Here is a 24,642-nt window from a genome sequence, read left to right as displayed (position 1 = left end):
TTTTTTAGTTTACTAAACTTGGCATTCCAGTATTGAATGGGGGGAATAAAATGAGTACGTGTCTATCCTGTAAGTGTAGCTCAGTTGGTAGCTACCAGACCAGGGATAATTTGTGCAGAGGTCGGGGTTCGAACCCTGGATTCCCCACTTCTCCACACATAATGTGTGTGAATCTTGTCACTAGGTTACTTGACAAAAAAAAATGAGTACATGTCTTATATTTGAGTCAAAATGTTGTGAACATTGATGAAACTCCGCATAATTGTGCTAGTGTCTACTGTCTAGTGATTGTTGTTGGCATGTGCTATTTGAAGTAAACTCTGCATATTCTTCATAATCTGAGTTTGATCATATTATGCCAAATGTCAAACCAATGATTAGACCAAGAAAATTTGTTTGTCATTTTATTTTATCAATTGAATGCAGTTTGTTGATTTTATAGCTTTGTCTCTTTCCCTTTCTTGCACAGAAGGGAGAAGGGTAATCTTCATTTTCAACAAGATTGTAAAAGTATCATATACACTAGGTGGATTACAAGCTGAATTGCCTGCTAATACTTGTGTAAGTTTATTTGTGTGTTGACCAATAATTGTCTCATTTGAGAAGCTCTCTCGTAAGCTAGAGGCTATTTTAATATTAACCTGGACATAACATAAGGTTGATACATTTCATTTTTAATATTAACCTGGACATAACATAAGGTTGATACATTTCATCAAATTCATTAGCAAATAAAGTATGGGTAACTTCAAAAATCAGAATAAACAGTAACAACGAGGTTAACAAAATTTTCCAATCAAAAGATTAGTCGGAAAACTTCACATCAATCCAACAGTACAGAATTTTTGCTCCAGCAATTATTACAAAACAATGAATGAGAAAGTGAACAAAATTAAGAATTTTTTTTTATACTTAACTGAGCTTTCTTTCTTCAAAAAAAAAAAAAAAAAACTGAGCTTTGGAACCTTTCCAAGTTCTAGCTATTTCGTTAACTCCGCACTTGCTTAAATTTCTTTGGATTGCAACCACCTTACATGGATATCTCTAGTAACCTGTAGCATACACAAAATGAATCAACGGTGTTAATTTCCCATTTTTCAAATGTCACTCAAATGATTGTGAAGCCCATGCCCAATTAATAATCACAACCGCAAATATAAAGACCACGTGGCTAGACACCGGAACTTTGATGATGTAAACATAATGACTTTGGATGCTAATCGTATATACCTAAATAAAATATTTTATTAGGTCACAAACACATCTAGATTCCAGAAAGAGAATGTTATAAAGGTATAAAGCAGAGCAACGATTTGTTCATTTGCAAATAGAAGATAAAAAGAGCAGATGCGAGGACAATAGAGAGATGTTATAGCACATATTGAAGAGAGACAATGAAAACATATTGTTTCACAAATTTATAATCTATAATACTTAGCCTTTACCTCTGAAAAATATGAAATATTTTTGACCTGCTTTTCAATTAAAATTTATCAGAATTATTCACAACCATCAAGTTTGGGAAATAAGGCCTTCATCATTTACTCTTATAGAATGAAGCTCATATCCTTCTATGAATAATTTAAGCAAGTTCATCTTCAATCGAATCAATTATTATACTCTTTCCAGCAAAAAGCCACATAACCTTTCTACCAAACAGCAGCCCAATAAATTGAAACTACATCAACACCAACACTCCCTCAATTGAAACTACATTACTACACCAAGACAAAATTACACAATGCAGAATAAAGATCAAGATAGAATCACCACACAAAAACAAGGATTAAATAGGCTTCTAACAAGAAAGGTTTTAAGAACCTAATAACAAGGATTGCCATTATATGTATATGCAAATTTTAAGAATTAAGATTCAGTTATCTTGTTACTAGAAATATCCTAATTACTTAAAATATTGAAATTGCATGAAACTCGGGATCTGTTGAGTGTTGAGATGTTTATGATAAGGGTGCATTTATATAAATTAGGCTTTTATGTCCTACATGTGTAATGAGTTGTTAGGCCTGCCTTTAATTAAGCCAACATATATATAATTAAGTCAAATTTGCTCGTAAAAAAACTAAAAACTCAAACTCAACACATATTCGATGGCGCACAATAGTGTACGTACATATTCGGCAGGGTAAGATATTACTGAAACAACAAATAACTAATGTTCTTATGTAGTTTACAACATAGTATTAAAATATCACACATTTCGTGCTAACACAATACATACATACATACATACATACATACATACATACTCAAGTTGTCTCAAAGGAAAAACAAGGAAACATAAGTCTCAAACTGGTCATAAACTAGATATACTATAGCATTCGTATGCAGCTGGAAAGTAGTTGACCAATTATTTGTCTTGTGCAAAGAAATATAAATGAAGCAATGTTATTGTTTTGGTATATATTAATCCAAATGAAGTAGAGAATAGTATTCAATGACTATAAAACCAATATAGTATTATAACACTACATAGTTGCTAGTGAAAACACATGAGATTTAAACACTATAACAGAAAGCAGTCTCGCAATCATTAACTAAGACGGTTTAAGGGGAACGGTCTAGCAACCGTTCTCTGAACAGCTGAACGACAGTTGAAGTAACGTTTCAGAGCACAACAATGGTGGAGGCGAGGCGACGTTTGAGAGTACAAAGATGGTGGAGGTGGCGTTTTAGGGTACAACAATGGTAAAAATAACAATAAAACTATGTACACATACACACATTTAACAACACTGCACTCGACTGCTTGCATTGCATTGCACATTAAATTGAATAAAAATATAACACTATTGATTAGGAAATTATCATGCAGAAACTGATGTGTAAATGCAGATTTGTCAATTGACATTTTTAAAAAGTAATTTATCATAGAAGTAAACCTTAAAACAAAAACAACTTAGAGTTCAAACTTCAGCATAGCAATTTCAGAATACTAGCAAAGAAGGCATCCACGACGTGCAAAGAGTTTCCTATTTTTGTCATTTGCATGAAAACCATCCAAATGAATCTCTCTCAGTTGAGTGCTGTTTTCTAGCACATGTTTCACTCCCTTCTCTGTCACATTATCACATCGTTCCAGTATTAGTTGCAAAAGCCCACAGCAATTCTTTGAGATCACATAGAGTGTTTCATCATCAACCATTGTTCCTGATAAGTCCAAGATCTCCAGCTTGGGAACTAAAAAGTTGATTCCAAGTGGCTTCAGTCTTGAACAGTTGCTTAATTTCAAATCCCTAATCTTACAACATCTCCTTAAAACTTGGCAAATACCTTTAGATATGCGCTCACAATAGTCCAAATCAAGCACCTCCAAATTGGGGAAAATGGAAGCAAACCTTATGATATTTTCATCCCTTAACCATGAATTGTCACACAAATTGAGAGACTTTAATTGAGGATGTACACCAAACTTTGTTAAAGAATCATAATTTTCTTCACTCTTACCCCCAATATGTTCCATTGTGATCTCACCAAGTAAAGGACAGTTCCTAGCGAGTGCAAACAAAGCTGATTCTGTGACCTTATCACATTCACTAAGGTTGATGGACATCAAATCACCAAGAAACGAAGAAAACTGGATAACATGTTGATCAGTCAGAAACTTACTAGGTCTAAGATACAAATGTTGGAAACCTTGACGACACTTGGATAACAAACAAAAGAGTCCATCATAACTATAACCGAAGCAACTTTTTAGGACAAGCTTTGTCAAAGGAAGACCTCCCCTTGCAATAGTGTAGAGCAACTCATCAGAAATATTAAACAAATACAAACCAAGACAAGTCAAACCCTTGAAACTCAGCAAGGAGTCAATAATATGTGAAGCATATTGAATGTAGGAGGTGATATTGAAAACGATGATAACGAGAAAGACATCAATGTTGGTCTCTCACGGAGAGCAGAAGCAATGCCTGCATCGGTTAATAATTGCTTATAACCATTGATGTTGACTTCTTGGAGAAGCTTACAGTTGCTGAACAAGTGGAAAAGTGATTGGTTGTTGATGGGAAAGGAAGAAAGATTAACCTTGCGGAGTTTGAGAAGTGAAAGTGAGAGAGACTCTACCCCATCGTTATAACTACGAGTCCGAGTCTCTACCATAGCGAAATAATCTAAGGGGTATTTGAGTGTGAGGTCGAGGTCGAGTTCTTCGAGCAAAGGGAAACATTCTGCGATAAGAAATAGGTTAACAATGCCGGAACAAGTGAAAGAGGTCAAAGTTGTAATGTTTTGTGAAAAAGCGCGCAATCCATTTGCTGGGAAGCGATCACCAACGTTTGGGAGTTTGAGTGAAGTGATTTTGAACGACGGGAAACGAGAGATTTGGCAGAGAAGGTCGTCGAGGTTGTGACCGAGATAGCGAGAGAGATTGAGGGAATTGAGATGGGTGAACCTTTTGAAGAGGCGACAGATGAAAGGGAGTGTTGAATTGACGAGAGTGAGTGAGAATCGGAGGCGATCGGTGATGGAGAGGAACCGTTTGGATACGGTGGAGAGAGAATTCAAGTTGCAACGGTTGTTGTTTTCATCGTCGTCGTTGATGATGAATGTGAAAACATATTCCCAACACTCATCAGGTAAGTCTGAAGCCATTGTGATTGTAGCCGGTGGTGAATCTTCTGCTGAACGTTGATGGAAACAGTGAAAACCTCGCCGTAAACGGTGACTGAGACCGACGGTGGTGGAAGAATGCAAGTGGTTGGTGATTTTGGTTGGAGCTAGGGTTTGGAAAAATCACATTCGAAATGGTGATGATGATGGTGTGAGCGTTCACTTCTTCTTTAAATTGAACGATGCCGTTTCTCTACACCAAGTTCTCACAATGTTTTTTTTATTTTAACAAGTGGGGACCTAAGTGACAGTAAGTATACACAGTCAGGGACCTAACAGTAAGTTGAGGATATTGAATTTTGATTCAGGACCTAACTGACAGTAAGTATACACAGTCAGGGATCTAACAGTAAATTGAGGATATTGATTTTCGATTCAGGGACCAAAGTGACCGTTTTTTACTTTCACTTTAGTCCCTGTGACACGTCATACTCCTTGTCAGCGTGCCACATCATCACTTAACAGTTTTTTTTAACGGCAGGGACTAAAGTGATAACGGAAGTGTAGAGTCAGGGACTTGTTTGTATTTAATCCTGAGTCAGGGACCTATGTGACAGCGAGGTGCAGAGTTAGGGACTAAAATCACCATTTGCTCTTCTATTTTTCTATGACACATGTTGTATTATGGGTTCTTTCTCTTGCATCTCTGTTTTCTTCTGCCACAACCGCTTCACCTTTTATAGCCACAAGTATGTCTTACTGATGAGAAGAAACTTGGTGTGTGAGAAGTATATCTCAACATTTAAGAGTAATACTAAATGGTTCATCAATCAAGGGCCTCAAATCCAATACTAGTAATTGTTCTATTGTTAAAAATACTTTTGGGAAATAGATAAAAACAAGAGTTCGGGGAAAGTTCACGTGAAATGCAGTCGCTATATATAGCACTGCTCTAATTATAATCGCACTAATGATCAAATTACAACTTGTTTTAGATGCAATTTTAACTATGTCCTTTAAAGTTATAAAGTCATAAGTAGAGGTGTTAAATGGGCTGACCCGTCCCAGGCTGGCCTGACCAGAGAGGTCCGACTATATAAATGGGTCAGCCCGACATTGGGCCGCAAATTCTATAGACGGGCTTATGTGGGCCATGGGCCAGCCCAGTCCGACTCGTTTATGTTTTATTTTTTAAATTTATTCACTCTTTTTTATGTATTAGTCACTCGCCATTATTTTTTTGCTAAAATATGATTGGATATACATAAAAATGTAAAAAAAATTTACATTAACATTGAATAATAATTATACTCTAGATTATTCCTTCAATTAAATCAAATTAATAATTTATAAACTTTACAATTTTAAAACTATAAGCTAAATTCATTCATATTTATTAAGTTTATTTATTTAAATATTTTTTTATTAATATAATTTAAATTATTTGAAATTTTTTTAAAAAAATCTACTGTTTTTTTAACAAAAATCAAATGAAATATTGATAATGGGCTGGTCTAAAGCCCGACGGGCCAGCCCGGGCCACGCCCCCACTTTTGTATGGGCAAAATGGGTTTGGGCCAAAAAAATCCGCGTGCATTTTTGGGCTAGCTTTGTAGGCCCGACCCGATAAAAATATGTGCTAATGGATCGGCCCATTAACCCGACCCATTTTTACAGCTCTAGTCGCAAGCACTAAACAATGAACTAATGCCTCCTAGACTAAAAAAACAATAAAGAAAAACTTGCAACCAAACGCTATTTAATGTTTTTTTTTTGGAAAGAAAACATTATTTAATGTTATGAAACAAACTTATAAAAGCTAGTTTAATAAACTATAAGATAGCTTTGACATTACTGAACAGATCCTATAAATGAATAGTTATTTATCCCATCTTTTTTCTAAATTCAATATATCACTTTAAATAATAATAAACAACTTTAAATAATAATAAACATTATTGGGTATAAATTAAAAGTAAACAATTCATTTATAAAATTATTTTAAAAAATAAATATTTATATTGACTAAAAAGAGTACAATAGTACCAACACCAAATATCAACCACACTACTTTGGCGTTGAAAATTAATGTTTTGTAATAATTATTTACCATTTATGGAATTCTTAATATTTACCTTAAGGGGACAAGTTAACATGACCCAAAATATTAAATTCAAATGCATTAATTACAACAAAGTATTTCTACTTTTGACTCGTTAACTTGTGTCATTAAGACACACGTTAACATTTCTCTTTCACTAATAATCAAAGTGAAACAAAAGTGTATTCATCATCCCTATTCAGGTTGGAGAAAATACGAGATAAATCAATTGAATGGATGTAAACATCTTTGAGATGTCGTGTTCAATGGTTTGAAGCAACATCTAAAGAGACGAGTCCAACTCATCATTGATGGTGCTCATAAGGAATCAATCGACCTTGCCGGTTATGATGGCTTGTTATGAGGTACAAATGATATATATTTGGAATACTATGTTCAAAAGATTGACAGTTATGACACACTCATATAGAGATGTTGGAATTGCAAATCCAATTTGGGGTGGAAACAAATGATTTCTCGTGTGATAATTGAGAATGATTCCAAGGTGTTGGTTGACAAGGTAACAAGGACCTACAACATAAATGGAAACACCCAATGTTGATTTAGCTCATTTATGACTTCATGAACTTGAAGGAAACAAATGTGCCGACTGATTGACTAATTTTAGTCTAACCAATAATTCTTTTGATTTTCATGTTATAGAGACTTCTCCTTTAGAACTTCAAAGTCTCATCCTTGATGACATCTCTGGAACGTGCGTGTTTAGGAGGTTTCGTTTACATTCTTAATTTTTCTTTTTCTCTTGGACTTCACCAAAAAATAAAGGTAGAAGCAAATACATGAGAAATGTTATTTGAACATACTTTTTCTGAACATAAATATGACACCATGCTTTTGAATGTAAGAATCATGATGGTGCTTTTGAAGTTAAGAAACATCTATAAAGTGAGTTTAAGAGTGTGTTTGGATGAGGTAATTTGGAAATTTTAAAGAATTTGAAATTCTAGACAATTTACCTCAAAGTATTTGAATTCCCTCATAATAATATTACATTTCCTCAACATTACATTACATTCCCCCATCCAAACAATGGAATTCACCTCAAAGTATTTGAATTTCCTCATAACATTACATTCCCTCAAAACACTCCCCATCCAAACACACTCTAAGGCTTTATTTGGAAGTTTAGAGGGGATTGGAGAGTTTTGGAAGTTGGAAAATACACTGGAAAATGGAAAAATCTTTCACATTTTTTTAAAGAGTATTTTTTTAAAGAATGATAAGTCAATGTTTATGATTAATATATTTTTAATTTAAGTTTTGGAGGGTGGAAAGTATACGAGAAAATTGAGAAATCTTTCACATTTTTTGAAAGAGTGATTTTTTAAAGAATGATAAATTAATGTTTATGATTAATATATTTTTAACTTAGGTTTAAACCTTTCAAAATCATCCGACAATACTATTTCTGAGTTCCTCTAAATGAAAGAGATTTTGTATTATGTTGAAAAATGAACCCTTTAAAGCTCCCCCTTCTAATGCCATCTATTTCTCCACTTGCTTCTTCCTTATTTTCTAATCCCTCCCCCTCCTTTCCCTCCAAATTTACAAATAAAACCTTATACTTTAAGATCGACAAAAGAGACATCGAGAGAGATGAAATCATTTACAGCTAGACTTTGAGCTAAATGTGTTTGGGATACAATAGGAACCAGAATATTAATAACTTCAACTTAAAAGCCAATGGTTCAGAGGAAAAAAGATAGACAAGCTATCAATGATTCCTTTAAATTGTGGTTCATGTTAGATGCTTCCGTCAAAATACAACTATATTTTTATTTTTTGCAAAATAAACATTGTCTCACAATTTTAACTCTCAATTGGTTGTAAAAACTATAAAATGTAGAGAAAATTGAAATATCGTTGACTGATCCTAAGGAGAAGGACAAAGATTTAAAATAATAAAAATAGAAAAATAAAAATTGTCTACGCAATCTTAATAATATACAAGTGAGCTACATTTTTTAGCATCCTAATCCAATGTGTCAATCTCTCAACCCCCTAATGCCAAATCAGCAAAATGTTTAAGTACAAAAAATGATCAAAATTAGCAATGTGGATCAGAAAAGTACATTTGAAAATCACTTTATATTTAAAAAATCTCATTTTTATTCATTTTGATCATATAAATTTTGAATTGATGGATTTCCCTCCAAGAAACCTCATTTTCGGACCACATATTAAGTAACAAACAAAAAAAATTAAAGCCCAGGCCCAGTTGGTAGTCCAGCCCAATACTCAACCCTCTTCTCTTTTCAGAGACATTAATTGCAAAACCTAAAAAAGTGATGCTTTTTCCTGGACAGCCGCTGGAGATTTCAAAGAAGAACACCAAAATGATAAAGCAAATCAGCTATGGGACAAAACCCTTAATCACCATATCAGATTAAACCAGAACATCTTTCCTCTTTGATTGTTAAATTGCCACCACCAGTCACCGTCGATGGTTTCCCATACACCACAGTTTCCATACAAAGGGTTACAAATCAACGTGTTTCAGTCTACAAACTGGTCGAATCTTTGCGATTTTCGAATTGGTGGATGTGCTGTGAGGATAAGATCAAGGTTAATTTCATCTCACATGGTAAAAATAATTCACTCTTCTAATTCAAAATTTTCCCTCCACATTGAACCCTAAAATTTAATCTTTTTTATTCCAACATCTAAAACCCTAGCAGGCGCCTATAAAAGGTGCGTTTTGGGTGAAGGAAAAGTCACCCCAGAATTGCTTTGTGTTGACATTGCAATTCTCTTCTCCCCTCTTTTAGTTTACGCTTTTCTGCATTTACATTTTAACTGTTTGAAAAAAATAATTCAAAAACAATTTTCATTCAAGAAAAAAAATGATGTCTAACACATCTGATTTTTCAGCAATTTCTGAGATTTCAACTGAAAAAACATTTTGGAACTTGAAGGGTAAGATCATTAGGCTTTGGCAAGTGTCTGATTTCAATGGAAATAGGATGCCTTTTTCCATTGAACTGGTCATTCTTGATGAGGCTGGTGATAGGATCCACGCCTCAGTCAAGAAGACTCTGATTTACAAGTTTAGGAATGATCTCTTTGAAGGAAAATGCTTTAGTTTTGAAAATATGGGTGTTGCCAACAATGGTGGTGGTTATAGAACCACTAGGCACACCTACAAGCTGAACTTTCAGTTCAGTTCAAAGGTTCAATACCTCCCTACCCTTAAAATCACTAAGTCTCCTTATCAGTTGGTTCCAATCTCTGAAGTTATTGGAGGAACTTATGACACTGATTACTTAGTTGGTAATTTTCGTATTTCCCTTTAGATTTTTTTGTTATCTTTCAATAGTCCAATAGTTTTTATTGTTAGCAATTGTCTATTTAACTATGTATTATTTTTACAATTGTTTTAGACATCATTGGTGTCTTGACTGGTGTTGGAAGTGAGAGGGAGCTTGAGAGGAACGGAAACATGACAAAGCTCAATGTCATTGAACTTGAGGCTGGAGGGTAAGGCAATGTTTTTTTCAACTGCTTGATTTCTTTCTTTATTAGTTTATATATTATTGGTTCTTATTTAACTTGATTATGTTTGAAACAGGTTCAAGATACAATGTACTTTGTTTGGAAGTTATGTAGATGATCTCAACAGCTTCATAGCAAGTGGAGATATCCAAAATGCCATTGTGATCATCCAACTTGCCAAAGCAAAAACATTTCAAGGTTAGGACTATTCGTAACTTGCTCCCCTCTTACAATTTCATTTGATTCCTAGATATTCATATATATTTTATAAGTTGCCAATGCTATTGTGTCCTTTCTTTACTTTGTGAAAAGTCTACTTAATTAATTCCTATATATTCCTTTAGATAAAATACATGTTCAGAACTGTCTTGGATGCACCAAAGTTATTTACAAGCCAACATGTGATGCTGCTGTTAGCATGGGGAATAGGTATAACTTTAGTATTTTGGTTTCTAATTGGGATTTCATGTAATACTTAGTGGAGTATTTTGTTTGACATTTATTTTTGTGTTTTTTTAGGCTGTCTGAGACTGTTGATACCCCATCCCCACTTGGTTTAACCCAGCTGCAACCTGAAGCAAAACTTGACCCTAGAGAAGAGTTTCTGTATGGAACACCCAGGAACACTATGCAGGGGCTCAAAGATGCAACCACTGTGAGTGTTGTGCTTTTTTATTGTTACTAGGCACAGTTTTCATATTAAATCATGATTACTTACTTTGTGCTTCTTTATATGACAGAATGAAGTTTATGTTGTGCTTGGGACCATTAAGAGAATAGTTAACAGGGAAAATTTTTGGTATACTGCATGTGTATGCTCTAAGGCTGTCATACCTGATTCTCAAATGTTCTACTGTGAGAAGTGTGATAAGCATGTGAAGAAAGTATTCTCTAGGTGATCTACTTTACTCTATACCTCTTAGTTAAAGTTTATGTGTTTGACCAAAGACCTTATACACACTATAAATTAATTGTATGTTTCATGCCTGCACTAGGTACTGTTTGAGGGTGAGAGCAATTGATCACACAGATTGTGCTACCTTAGTAATTTTTGACAAAGAAGCAACTGCACTTTTTAACAAGAGCTGTGTTGACATGTTGGCTGAACATGGAGTGGTAAGTCATTGGATGAATAGAGTGTTTCTTTGTATTTTTAAGACCAGCACACTTAAAGGAATCACTAATACATGATTTTTGAATGTATAGGCTATTTCTGATGGTCATCTACCACCTGAAATTGCTGGAATCATTGGCAAAACTTTCCTCTTCAAGGTAGAGACCAAAGCTGATCAAAACCCCAGATTTGAGCAATCATTCCGGGTGAGGAAGATTTGTGCTGTTGATGATATTATCAGCGAGTTCATGAAGAAATGGGAAGTGGAAGAAGCTGCTTTCTTCAAAAACACAATGGTATTTTCTTTTGGTTGTTAAGAGTTGGACACAAATGTTTCCCCAAATTTTTAGCATCCTCTTTATACTATTTTGAATCTTAAAGGTAACGGTTTTCATTCATATATGATGTAGGAAGCTTCTTCCCTAAGTGTTTTGTTGGACAAGGGGAAAACCCCCATGATTGCTGGCTCTACCAATGTCTTGAATCAAGAGGTGAGGCTTAAACCTTTACTGTTTGATAATATCCTATTTTTCCAGAAATAGTTTGGACCTCTAAGTAACTATATGCCAATACCATTTTTTAGGATGAATTTTCCTTATCAGAACCACTTGAGAAGTGCAAGGAAATGCTTTTGGGGGAGGGTTCCGGTGTTGTCAAACAGGTCAGAAGTTCAAATGAGTATATTCTGGTTGTTACTTAGTTTTAGAAATTCTGGATTGCAATATCTGACATTGTTATTTTGATCACAGGATCTGCTGCACAAATTTGCAGGGGCAGATTGTGAACCTGATGTGGTAGAGATAAGCCACATTGGTTCATCTGCTGCTAGCAAGAGGGAATCCCCTAACAAAGATGAAGATGACATGAACATCCCTCTGAAGCTAATTAAGAAAAAAATCAAGATTGAGAAGCCTTAGAGTGATGTGTCTGTCTTTCTATTCTGATGATGTCTCATTTTGATGAACTTATTAATTATTATGAATGCCAGTCTCCTCTGAGCTTGGTTTGTATAATTCATTTGGGAGAACTGTAATATTTTGGTACTAAGTAGTTGATTGATATGGAAGATCAGTTTATTTTGCTGCATTCCTGGGCTGTAACATACTTAATTGAACCCATGTTTATCTAATCTATGTTTTGTATTCTTATTTTGATTGTTTCCTCTTATGTAACTTAGTGTGACATATTAGATATTATAGCTTTCATATACATATCAAACTACAAAGGTAATATTGTTTTGTTTTATCCAACTTATTCAAGCATATTCAACAATTATTAAGTTTGCACTGATTCATTTCTGTTTCTTAACATAGGTTTTTATTGCACGATGCTGATTGGCTGGAAAGAAGGTTAACAAGATGGATCTATGATGTTAATAGCAGCGATGAAGACAAGGAGCTATGAAAAGCAATGGGAATGTCTGCAGCATTATGCCATATACATAGTGATCAAAAAAGTATTAGAAATCTGAAAGCTTATGTGTTCTTTACAATTAGAACTATTACTTATGAATCCATTTCAATGATATTGTCATTTTATATCAGTTTTAATCGATGTATATTATAAAACATTTACATGTTATTCCATTGTAAAGTGAACAACCTACTTTTGTTAATCTCACTGCATGGCACTTCAGAACTATGATAACAATTTCAAGATTGAACTTAGTTCTTTTTAGAAACTTAGTTTAGATTGCTTATTATATTTCAAAAAGCTAAGAGAAAAAAATGGTCAAACACTCTAAAGAAAACATATGTTACGGCAATTGATATTTATTTTTTTTATTATCATACTAGGAAAAAAAAATTCTTAAGGAGAAATATAGATGGATAAATGTAAGTTACAAGAAAAATTTAAACTAGGGGACCAATTCAATTAAGTTCCATTTTTACCTGGTAATTATATGGATATGTGGGCCAAATATTAACGTGTCGTGTATGTGCCTCACTAAGTATTGTCCAGATAAAAAATCAACTTATGCTCTAACCAAAAAAAAGAAAAAGAAAATCAACTTATGCAATTAATACCCATTAGTCGGTCTTAAAATACATTAGATACAATTTAATGTGATTCCATGAATGACCCCACCATTATGCCATTTACCACAATAACCATATAGTGACCTCATAACATCAGAAGTAAAACTCCTTAAAAAAAAAAACATTAGAAGTAAAAACTATACTCTCGCGTCCGCTGCTGAAACAAGGGGAACACCATGGAAGGTGAACTTAGAAGGTACGATCTGTTCTTGCATGTCATCACCCAATTGCTTTTTAATCTTCTATGCAAACACAATTGTTCTTCTCACATGCAAATTTCTGTTCCACACGAAACTGGGTCAAGTCCAACGGTTGATTTTTAACAAATTTATCTTCATCGTTGTTTTTCGTTTGCCTGTCACCAGGTTAAATGGGGTGTTTACTTCGCTGATTGACAACCCTTTACCTGAATACTATGTTTTAATTTTTAGATATGCATAATGTCTAATTTGCTTCAAGGGTGTTGCTATTGTAGATTAAACCATGGACAAAGGTTTCAATTGTATCATTTTAATTAGAGTTCAAATTAACGATTGGACTCCCATATTAAGTTAGCGTGTCAGTTGTCTTGCTCAAATTATGAGCGCTAAATTACAGACTAGAATTGATGTGAGCAAGGAGTTTTTCAATCGGAATTGTAATCGTCTTGAATGGTTTAAAAATGGATTACTCCGTGATTGTTTCGGAAACAACTGTGTGGTCACTCTTGGAAGAGATGCGCAAGATATCTTCATGACAAATGATACGATGGCTTCTAAGGTATCTGATTAAAAAAGACCCACTAGGTTGAGGATGGAATTCATCGGGCCGAAGAATAGGTTTCGAGTCATATTCTAGGCGACTTTCATGAAGAGGTAATAAACGGCAAGCATAAAGAAGAGGTTATTGTGCTCACAGAAAGAACTCGATACACAATTTGACTGTTACCACAACGAGAAGAATGTCACGGAAGCAATGGCGAGGACTCAACAGTCTCAAGTCATGGTGAGGTTAGTTTTAATTTCATTTTTTTTTTCATGTCTTGATGAATCTTACGAAATTAGAGAATAACATTGCAAAAGTCTTTTTTTTTTTTTATTTTAGCACTTCCCAAATAGGGTGTCAAGGGCTGTTCTGAAGGGGGAGATAGATGAAATTATCCTCCAGGATGTGGGAAGCCGCATAGCATATAATTGTCGGTTAATCACTTCAAATAGAGATGACCATGAATTGATTCCCCGGTCCAATGTTCTTTAATGTGTTGCGTATGCTCAAGAACATCATATATTTGGTTTTGGCGGTTGGACAAATGTTTTGTAGACAAGATTTTTTTTCTTCCTTGAATGTAAAACTTGGCTGGGTTATCAGATTATTGTATTTGTCAGAGTATGTTCTTGAATATGTCGCCATTGACAATGTTAGTAGTTTGAACTATGTAAAGTCTTGCTGGTGACTACTTTTGTACTCTTCTACCTTTTAAATATTTATGTTGATCTTAATATTAAGTATTGTGTTCTAATGCAACCACTATGGTTAGGAATGTTGTGCTTGAAATAAGATAATCAGAAGAATATACTTCTCATCAATATTTTAGGAGGAACATATTTTATTTAATCTATTCCTCTTAGTTTATATTGGTACCATAATTTGTTATGTTTAGGTTGACTCAATGCAACAGACAATAAAGCCAATAACCTGCCATACCTTTTATAAAAGTACTTACACATTGATACAAGTGATTTGTCATCTATTGGAAAATTCCTTATGTCCCCACTTTATTTTTTTGTAATGCAAGATTTTATCCATTTTAATTTATGCATATAACAATGACATATGACCAACTTTTCTAATTTGGTGAAAGTATGGAAATCATGACTTATATGAGTAAGACACATGATAGGTTGTCTATCACCATATTGGAGGTCATTTGGTTAGTATCCATACACGGTTCAGTTTCTCCTCCCCTTAACCTCTATTTTGTTAGACATTTTCACAACAGTTCCCCACCATGTGAAGCTTAAGATATAGCTAAAAAAAAAAAAAAACCTAAAGCCAACAAACAATGGAACCACAAGATGCAAAAATGGCAAGAATGAAGAGAAAACATGATTTGTTGAATAGAGGAAGCAATGAAAAACGAAAGAACAAAGGTATTTTATATTATATATTACATATCATCAACTGTACCAATAAGTTTTATATAGGTTCTTATAGTTTAGTTGCTTTTTTTACAAGTGATTTTATAATTTTTACAAAATTCCTTTCTTCTTACAATATGCAGAGAATGAAGATCTGGATTTTGCTCTTAGGTACAAGAGGAAAAAGGGGTCATGTGATGCATCAAGGATTCCTTTGTCACCACTAACTAATGGTAATATTCTGACTGGTTTTGAATACAAGTATTTGTGTGTTGTGTTGTTAATCTAGAAATATCCTTAGATATCATTAATAGTTTGTTACCTTCAAGGTATTTAACATTGTTTAACAATATAGGTTCAAATACAACATGCTTGACCTCAATAAGTAACAATGGATCACGCTCAAGTGTTGTTAAGAAGTTCCAATCACCAAACATTCCTTCACAAACATCTTTTGAGTCAGGTTAGAAAATTTTCAGCGTTGTAATGTTTTTCTAACGAAATATTTGGTAAAGCTAAAGTGTGGTATGACCATATCGTGGATTTTACGAATTTGTTCACAGCTTCGTCAACATTATCTAACCCCTCTATTAGATATATATCAAAAGGAGGTTCTGCTAAAGTTAATGGACAAATTAGGCCTCCATTGTCTACAGTTTCCCACGAAGGATCGGGACAGTCCTCAAGTATGTCACATCTTTTAAAACAGTATGATTTTTCTGTTGTCTCAGTCTCTTCAAAAGTGTTACTTACTTATACTTCTTGGCATTTTTCATTGCATGTTTTCATTGATGACGGATGCTAATTATCAGACGTGCTATCTCAAGTGACAGACAATGTTAAGAAGGCACAAAAGACCAGAATTCAAAGGAAACGAAAATACAATCAACTTCCTGTGGCACACTTGGATTTCGATTCGTTACTCCAAGACGTCGGCCAACGTAAAAAGCCATCATTCAGAGGTGATGTTTTCTTAATTTAAATTACGTAATACATGTTAATTATTAATATATGTTAAATTAATAGATACAACTTTTTAATATGCATTGAAATTTTTAACAGAGACCAATCATAACAGCCTAAATTTGGATGAGTTTAAAGTTTCTATATATGCTGATGCAGAGACCACAGGTTTAAAAGATACTCTTACACTATTTAGTGATATATTAATTATTTTTCATTAAATGTTGAAATTATACATCAGTATTATTGTACACGCATATATGACGTAAACTTATTAATGACACCCTCGACAGGATGCCTTGATTTGGGTTATCCTGAAGTAAGGTGTAAATGGTGCAAGGCTCAAGTTTGGTTAGAGGAGAGGGCAGAAAAGTCCAGACCAGCGAATGATGATACAGAGTTTTCCATATGTTGTCAAAAAGGGTATGTTGATCTTCCTCTCCTTACAGAGACACCAAAACTGCTGGTATCACTTCTTAATGGGACTGAACCACGAAGTAAGCACTACCAAGAGAACATTCGGGCTTATAATAGTATGTTCGCATTTACATCGCTCGGTGGCAAGGTTTTTTCTAAGTTAAACAATGGGCGTGGTCCGCCGCAATTTATCTTGAGTGGACAAAATTACCATAGAATTGGCAGTCTATTGCCGGAGCCCGGAAATACTCCCAAGTTTGCACAGCTATACATCTATGACACACAAAATGAAATCCAGAATAGAACAAAAGTTTTTGAGTAAGTCTAATTTTATACTGTTAAATTTATATATCACTACGCCACTAATAACTTATATGTTCATGTTACTTGATGACATGCAACATTATTTGTTTACTTATTTCCTTGGTTATACTTCCAGGAATGAAGATGGAAAGGGTGGTTTTGATCTTTCATTGGTGGAGGATCTTAAAAATATGTTGGATCAATTTAACCCTCTATGCAAATCCTTTAGAAAGATACGTGACTTGGTTGACAAAGGTTCACCACCAAAGATGGCTCTAAGATTGTTCCGTAAGAGGGAAAAGGATTCGAGGATGCATAATTTACCGACTGCTGATGAAGTTGCTGGATTGGTAGTGGGTGATTACGATCAAACTGAACAAGGAAGGGATATTGTGGTTGATGATGTTAGCAAGGGATTGCGGAGGTTACATGAGACACATCCTCTATATTTGCCACTTCAGTACCCGTTAGTTTTCCCTCGCGGCGAAAATGGTTATGAGGAGGACATACCATATAGAGAGTGGGAAGATGAAGAAAAAAATAGAGGTTCAAGGGAAAGAGTTGCTATTCGAGAATTTTTAGCCTTTAGGATTCAAGAAAGGGAGTGTGAATTTGGCAACATTGTGTATGCACGAAGGCTACTTCAGCAATTCATGGTTGATACTTACACCATGATTGAAGCACAACGACTTTCCTTCATAAGAAACAACCAAGGAAACATTCGATCAGATCTTTTGAATGGACTCCAAGAAGCAGTTGAAAATGGTGATATCGACCCCCGCAATTCTGGACAACGCGTTATCCTACCGGATTCTTTCACAGGTTCCCCTAGGTATATGTTCAACAATTGCCAAGATGCCATGGCAATTTGCAAGAGATTTGGCTACCCGGATCTCTTCATTACATTTACTTGCAACTCAAATTGGAATGAAATCAAGAGTTTTGTGGAAGAAAAGGGTCTAAGTGTATCCGATAGACCAGACATTATCTCCAGGGTATTCAAAATGAAACTTGATCAAATGATGAATGACTTTAAAAAAAAGGAGATGTTTGGGAAAGTGATTGCAGGTAGATTGTTTCTTTGATGTGTATATCGTTACATTTATTTTATTGATTGTTGAATACTTAATTGACCCAATGAATTATTCGACAGTGACTTCACTTAAATTGGTTTTTTCAGGTATGTACACGGTTGAGTTTCAAAAGAGGGGGCTTCCACATGCACACATACTGTTGTGGTTAGAAGGCACAAACAAACTACACACGACTAAGGACATCGACAAGGTCATATCAGCGGAGATCCCACATCCAGACTTATACCCAAAGTTGCATTCGGCCGTTTCTAATTTTATGATGCATGGTCCATGTGGAAAGGCAAATTCAGCTTCACCTTGTATGAAAGGACCAAGATGCTCCAAATACTTTCCAAAGAAGCTTTTACCATCCACCACCATAGATGAAGATGGTTTTCCGGTTTATAAAAGAGTTGACAGTGGTGTGTCCGTCATGAAGAATGGTGTTCCTTTGGATAATAGGTATGTTGTCCCTTATAACCCAACACTTTTGATGAGGTTCCAAGGGCATGTTAACGTTGAATATTGCAACAAATCAAATGCAATAAAGTATTTGTTCAAGTATGTTAACAAGGGCCCCGATAGAGCAAACCTCCACATAAAAAACAAACCGGGCGAGAAAGAGGATCCGGCTCAAATAGATGAAATCAAGAGGTATTATGATTGTCGTTACGTATCACCGTGTGAAGCTGCGTGGAGAATTTTTATGTTTGATATTCATCAAAAGTGGCCTCCTGTCATGAGATTATCTTTGCATTTGGATGGTCAGCAAAGTGTCAGATTTAAGGAAACCCAAAAGCTAAACAAAGTTGTTGACTACCATCAATCAGTACCAACCATGTTTCTGGCTTGGTTTGTTGCAAATCAGTTGTATCCAGAAGGAAGGGAGTTGACATATGCTGAATATCCTACAAAATTCACTTATTTTCCCAGGAAAAGGGTATGGCATCCGAGGAAAAATGGATTTCAAATTGGGAGGCTATCATACATTCCTGTCGGTTCTGGTGAATTGTATTACATGCGCATCCTATTGACGATCCAGAAGGGTTGTATGGGATATGATTGTCTCAAAACTGTCAATGGCAAGCTCTATGACACATTCCAAGATGCATGTTATGCTATTGGGTTGTTGTCCGATGATAAAGAATTTATCGATGGAATTGGTGAAGCTTATAGAACAGAGAGTGGGCATATGCTTCGGGTGTTGTTTGTCAGACTTTTAAACATGAGCACTATGCACAAACCTGATAAAGTATGGGATGCAACTTGGAAAATGTTGGCTGATGGGATTCTATACGCAAGACGTAGGAAGCTTGATATTCCAGGTATTAGTCCAAATATATAGAGTTTCTAAATCATCATTAAATTACAATAGCGTAAAAATGTAACTTGGCACTGATTATTTTTGTTGTGTTCTAGACTGTTATCATAGTTGTAAGGGGAGAACACTACTTGCTGCAACACTTAGGGGATATTTGCTTAGTGTTACTGTAGTATGCCTATAGTGAAACAAATTTTATAGTGACTTACATGAAAATTAACATATATTGCAGTTACCTACATTTACATTAGGATTTTCTGTTGTAGCAAGTGATACTGTTGAGTTATATACCACTGTAATCTAATTCACATGATACAAAATTATGCAGATCTACAAATTTCTGACTCGGTTTTGAAAAATCTTTGCTTAATTGAGTTAGAGAAGTTGCTGAGTTGTAATGGAAAGTCTCTGAATGATTACAAATCCCTACCGTATCCGATATTTGAAGAGATGTTTGCCATGGAAAACAGATTCATTGCAGATGAATTAAATTATGACAAAGACAAGCTCCGTGAGCTGCATGAATCCCTTCTAGGAAAGTTGACAGAAGAGCAGCATAGTGTTTATTCCACTATAATGAAGTCGGTTTTGAGTCAAGATGGTCAGTTCTACTTTTTGTATGGTTACGGTGGAACTGGGAAGACATTCATGTGGAAGACTCTTTCTGCAGCATTAAGATCACAAGGAAAGATTGTTATAAATGTTGCATCTAGCGGCATTGCGTCATTATTGTTGCCGGGAGGCAAAACTGCTCACTCTACATTTTGTATTCCACTGCAAATAAATGTGAAATCAACTTGCAATATAAAACAACAGGATTTGAGAGCCAAGTTGCTAAGGGAAGCGAGTTTATTTATATGGGATGAGGCTCCTATGATGCATAGATATTGTTTTGAGGCATTTGATCGTACCATGCGCGATTTGATGAGAGGTGTAGATGAAGAAAACTTGAACAGACCATTTGGAGGTAAAGTTGTCATATTGGGTGGAGATGTTAGGCAAATTTTACCTGTGATCAGAAATGGAAATATACTTGATATAATAAAGTCCACGATCACCTCTTCTCTTCTTTGGCACAGTTGCAAGGTTTTGAAGCTCACAAGGAACATGAGATTAGTGGATGATGGTACAAGTCCAAATGCCAATGAGATTAGAGAGTTTGCAAACTGGATTTTGAAAATTGGTGATGGTGAGATGGAAGCTGACGAGGATGGAGAAGGTCGCATAGATATACCTGAAGAGTTGTGCATTCCTCCATGTGATAACCCTTTGCAAGAATTAATTGACTTTGTTTATCCCAACATTGTCAACAACATTGACAATCAAAGGATTTTCGAAGAAAAAGCAATTCTTGCTCCGACGCTTGATTGTGTAGAACAAGTCAATGACTATGTTTTGTCCTTGATAGCAGGTGAAGAGAAACAGTACCTCAGTTCCGATACACCTTGCAAATCTGATGAGGATTATGATATTCAAGGAGATTGGTGCACCAGTGAATTCCTTAATGATGTGAAATGTTCTGGGATACCGAACCATCGACTGACATTGAAGGTTGGAGTTCCCATAATGCTTCTACGAAACATTGATCAAGCAAGCGGTTTATGCAATGGAACACGCTTGCAAGTAAACCATCTTGGGAAGAACATTATAACTGCCACTGTTATCACTGGGAAGAGTTTAGGACAGAAGGTTTTAATCCCAAGGATGGATTTGGTTCCATCCGATTCAGGTTTTCCGTTCAAGTTCTCAAGAAGGCAATTCCCCATTTCTTTATGCTTTGCTATGACAATAAACAAAAGTCAAGGCCAGTCGTTGTCCAAAGTAGGTATATACTTACCTCGCCCGGTGTTCACACATGGACAATTGTATGTGGCTGTGTCAAGAGTAACTACTAAGAAAGGGTTAAAAATGTTAATCTTGGATGAAGATGGTGTCCCTTGCACATCAACTGTCAATGTTGTTTTTCCAGAAGTATTTGATAATTTGTAGATTGAATTGCTACAAGGTATGAATGCATACATTATACGACCTTGAATATGGTTTCAATCATCATTAGTCACTACATATAATTTTGAAAGTTGTTTTTTCCTTTTCTTTTGCAGCATTTTTTGATGGAAACATGGCGTAGCGAATCATTGTCTTGAAGAGATTATATTGAGAAATATGTTTGCTATTGGGCTATGCAGTTCATTTGATGTTTTTTTGAAGTCATTCTATGATTGTAATATGCCAATGAAGTTCTAATGCATAAATTTGTCATGGCAATGGATTTGGTTTAATTTATTAGTTGTTATAGATTAACTATGTATTTGAATTTACAAAAACGACGATGTATGTTATTCATTTTGGTAATGGCTTATCGGCATATGCTTTAAGACCCAACTTCGGTCTCTTTTTGCCCGTGCGTTGCACGGGGCAAATACTAGTAATACACATATACGCAATTAGTACGTACTAATTAATCTCAAACACAGAAAACAATTAATAGGAATGACTAGGACTTTAGGAGTATAGTTCTTATATAACTAGAAGACAATTTCTACTAAGAGTATATAAAACTGTATAATGGGGACAGTATTGAATGAAGTACATACGCAGGTCTCAGGGGGGTTCCACTTTGGTGCCATTAATGGCACCAATGTCACCATCCAATTCCATCTCCACCACACACACACACATCACACACACATCCCCACGCGGACCCACACACATCAACGGTCAGGATCTCCCCAATGGCACCAATGGCACACAAGCTAAGTCACTGAAGTATTTCCCGTCTCAGGGTTATAAAAATCTTTAAATCATTAATTAACAGATTTTCAAACCAAAGGTAATTACATAATTAACCCTAGCCGACCATGGCCAACTCATCGTCACCTTTTTGTTTTATGCGACACTCGAATATATGTTACCTTTCCCCATCAAAACTATAATAAAGGCACACTCGAATATTAAAACAAACTCGTTCTCATCTAATTCAGTTGTCGTTTTACGTATAAGCCACAATCAAACTTGTATCCGAGTTTCCTCGCAGTCCCCACAAGTCAAAACCAAATACCAATCCCTTCTTTCTTATACATCTACTAAGTTACTACAACATACTACTAGTAGAATGATTAAAGGATTATCAACATGACATTCTCTTTTATTAGAAGGAAATTCTAATTCGATAAAATCATAATCAAGGAAAATAGAGTGTAGTGCATTAAGACAATCTTAGAATCTAACGTTTAGTAGATAAAAGTTTTTAACGTGGCACTTAAGCCATACTCTCCAACTTGATGTATTAGTCTTTTGACTTATCTCATGAGTTTAATTTTTAACAATTGGAGTTTTCATTGAAAATTGAACCATAAAAAGGCTTACATATGAGTTAGGCTGGATTAATGTGCTCCATCAAATACCTATAGATGAGTAAAGTTGCTAAAAAAGAAAAAACTACCATAAGATAAGTGTTGATAGAGTGAAAATTGTCGTATATTAACGTTAGGGTAAAATCTAATACCTAAAATATTTAGGAAAAACGGAAATTACGAAGACTAAAGTTCTATTACATAAAAGTCACCTCTAATAAAAGAAATGTCATTCCACCAACTTAAGTCGTGCACACGGAAAATGTTAAGAGTCCCACATCGGTTAAGAGTTGGCCTGACAATTTGTTTATAAGTGGGGGCAATCCTCACCTCACAAGCCGGTTTTGTGGGGTTGTGTTAGGCCCAACCACCATTTCTAATATGGTATCAGAGCCTCTTCACGATTATGGGCCACCTGTTGTCAGGTTTCCGTTATCGGGCAACCCGTCATTTATGTTCACGCTTCAGATGTGTAATCCTGAGCGTGAGGGGGTGTGTTAAGAGTCTCACAACGGTTAGGAGTTGGCCTGACAATTTGTTTATAAGTGGGGGCAATCCTCACCTCACAAGCCGGTTTTGTGTTAGGCCCAACCACCATTTCTAATAGAAAACATAACCAACAAACTTGTCTGCAAAATGATTTTCTTCCCGATGGATAGGAGAGACGGTAAATGGGAAATCCTTAAGTATAAACTGCATTGAAAAAGAAAAAAAATAGTTATAAATATAAGCTAGTGCAAAAATTACACTTTAGTAATTATTTTTTTCAAAAAATATCTGTAATTAATTTACTACTTTTTAGTATTATTGTTTAACTAAAACACATTTGTTAAAGAATAGTTTTTTTGAGTGCTAATTAAAGAATAAATTTAACATCATTTTTTAAGAAAAATACCTATATGTGTTGTTTTTTTTTTGTTTTTGCCCATTTCCTCAATGAGTGCTGATTTATTCGATGCCTAGTTGGACACTGAATATAGTCCTCTTTTATAGTTAAAATTTAAATATTGATTCACTATATTATAGAAGATTGAACGTTTTAGATAAACTCAAACTTTGTTGTAAATTAAAAAGTGCTTATAGTAAAGAGAGTTCTACTATTTTTAACAGGAAAATGTAGAAAACGTTTCTCACTTGATTTGGTTAGCAACTACCTCTATTTGGTTGAAAATCGAATGAGAGGATAGATTTCATTAAAAGAACATTATGCTTCCTTCATTACTCAAGAAGGTAGGAGATTAATATATTTTTAATTTTAAGAATGTTATAACAACATAGATTAAACTTGAAGATTTCATATAGACCTCCAAAAATTATGTTTTAATATAATTTTTGAATTCCTCTTAATTATAAAGAAAACTAAATCCCCTAAAACCTCTTGTCCCAAAACTTTTGATACTTTCCACTTGCTCCATCTTTTTTGTTTGATAGTTCTCGCATCTCTTTTTCTGCAAACTCGTAAGCAAAACTTTTAAAAAACTTAAAGTTAAAGTTAATTGGTTGTAATACACAAAAACGTGTTAAACTTGCTCCACCTTTCTTTTTCGAAAATCCTCTCTTATTTTCCCTTTTAAACTCACAAACAAAACATTAGAAAAAATTAAGGCCAAATACTACTTTTGGTCCTTTTAGTTTGACAGAATTTCCAAATTAGTCCTTTAAGTTTCAAAAGTTTCATACCAAAAGGATCTATTTGAAACTTTTAAAACTTAAAAGACTAATTTGGGAATTCTGTAGAACTAAAAGGACCTGATTA

The 24,642-nt window shown here is 34.8% G+C and overlaps 2 protein-coding genes and 1 pseudogene across 2 annotated transcripts; 2 read left to right on the top strand and 1 right to left on the bottom strand.

Moving 5' to 3' along the window:
- Positions 1–2,839: 2,839 nt before the first annotated feature.
- On the bottom strand, positions 2,840–4,786 carry LOC146922947 (uncharacterized; annotated as a pseudogene).
- Positions 4,787–9,436: 4,650 nt separating this feature from the next.
- Positions 9,437–12,448, top strand: LOC146922946 (uncharacterized). Its single transcript, XM_085715725.1, has 11 exons — positions 9,437–9,964; positions 10,075–10,171; positions 10,263–10,384; positions 10,531–10,615; positions 10,706–10,841; positions 10,927–11,081; positions 11,182–11,302; positions 11,393–11,596; positions 11,711–11,791; positions 11,884–11,961; positions 12,050–12,448. Exons 1-11 carry the CDS (start codon positions 9,538–9,540, stop codon positions 12,215–12,217), a joined length of 1,674 nt encoding a protein of 557 aa, XP_085571851.1. The 5' UTR covers positions 9,437–9,537; the 3' UTR covers positions 12,218–12,448.
- Positions 12,449–16,850: 4,402 nt separating this feature from the next.
- On the top strand, positions 16,851–21,532 carry LOC146922945 (uncharacterized). Its single transcript, XM_085715724.1, has 4 exons — positions 16,851–17,154; positions 17,276–18,207; positions 18,320–19,537; positions 19,862–21,532. Exons 1-4 carry the CDS (start codon positions 16,955–16,957, stop codon positions 21,520–21,522), a joined length of 4,011 nt encoding a protein of 1,336 aa, XP_085571850.1. The 5' UTR covers positions 16,851–16,954; the 3' UTR covers positions 21,523–21,532.
- Positions 21,533–24,642: the final 3,110 nt, after the last annotated feature.

The sequence above is a fragment of the Medicago sativa genome, chromosome 5 (assembly GCF_051527215.1).
Source record: "Medicago sativa cultivar Bolivia chromosome 5, Bolivia_mono, whole genome shotgun sequence".
NCBI lineage: Eukaryota > Viridiplantae > Streptophyta > Magnoliopsida > Fabales > Fabaceae > Medicago > Medicago sativa.
This window is presented reverse-complemented; position numbering and strand designations above follow the sequence as displayed.

What these genes read in the sequence shown, in the direction of transcription:
- LOC146922946 (XM_085715725.1), top strand. Translation starts at nt 9,538, where the DNA reads ATGATGTCTAACACATCTGATTTTTCAGCAATTTCTGAGATTTCAACT. An exon ending in CAAAGCAAAAACATTTCAAG is followed by an intron (nt 10,385 to 10,530) that starts GTTAGGACTATT and finishes ATATTCCTTTAG; the next exon opens with ATAAAATACATGTTCAGAAC. An exon ending in TGTTGGCTGAACATGGAGTG is followed by an intron (nt 11,303 to 11,392) that starts GTAAGTCATTGG and finishes TTGAATGTATAG; the next exon opens with GCTATTTCTGATGGTCATCT.
- LOC146922945 (XM_085715724.1), top strand. Translation starts at nt 16,955, where the DNA reads ATGTTCGCATTTACATCGCTCGGTGGCAAGGTTTTTTCTAAGTTAAAC. An exon ending in GTTTGGGAAAGTGATTGCAG is followed by an intron (nt 18,208 to 18,319) that starts GTAGATTGTTTC and finishes TGGTTTTTTCAG; the next exon opens with GTATGTACACGGTTGAGTTT. An exon ending in TAGGAAGCTTGATATTCCAG is followed by an intron (nt 19,538 to 19,861) that starts GTATTAGTCCAA and finishes AAAATTATGCAG; the next exon opens with ATCTACAAATTTCTGACTCG.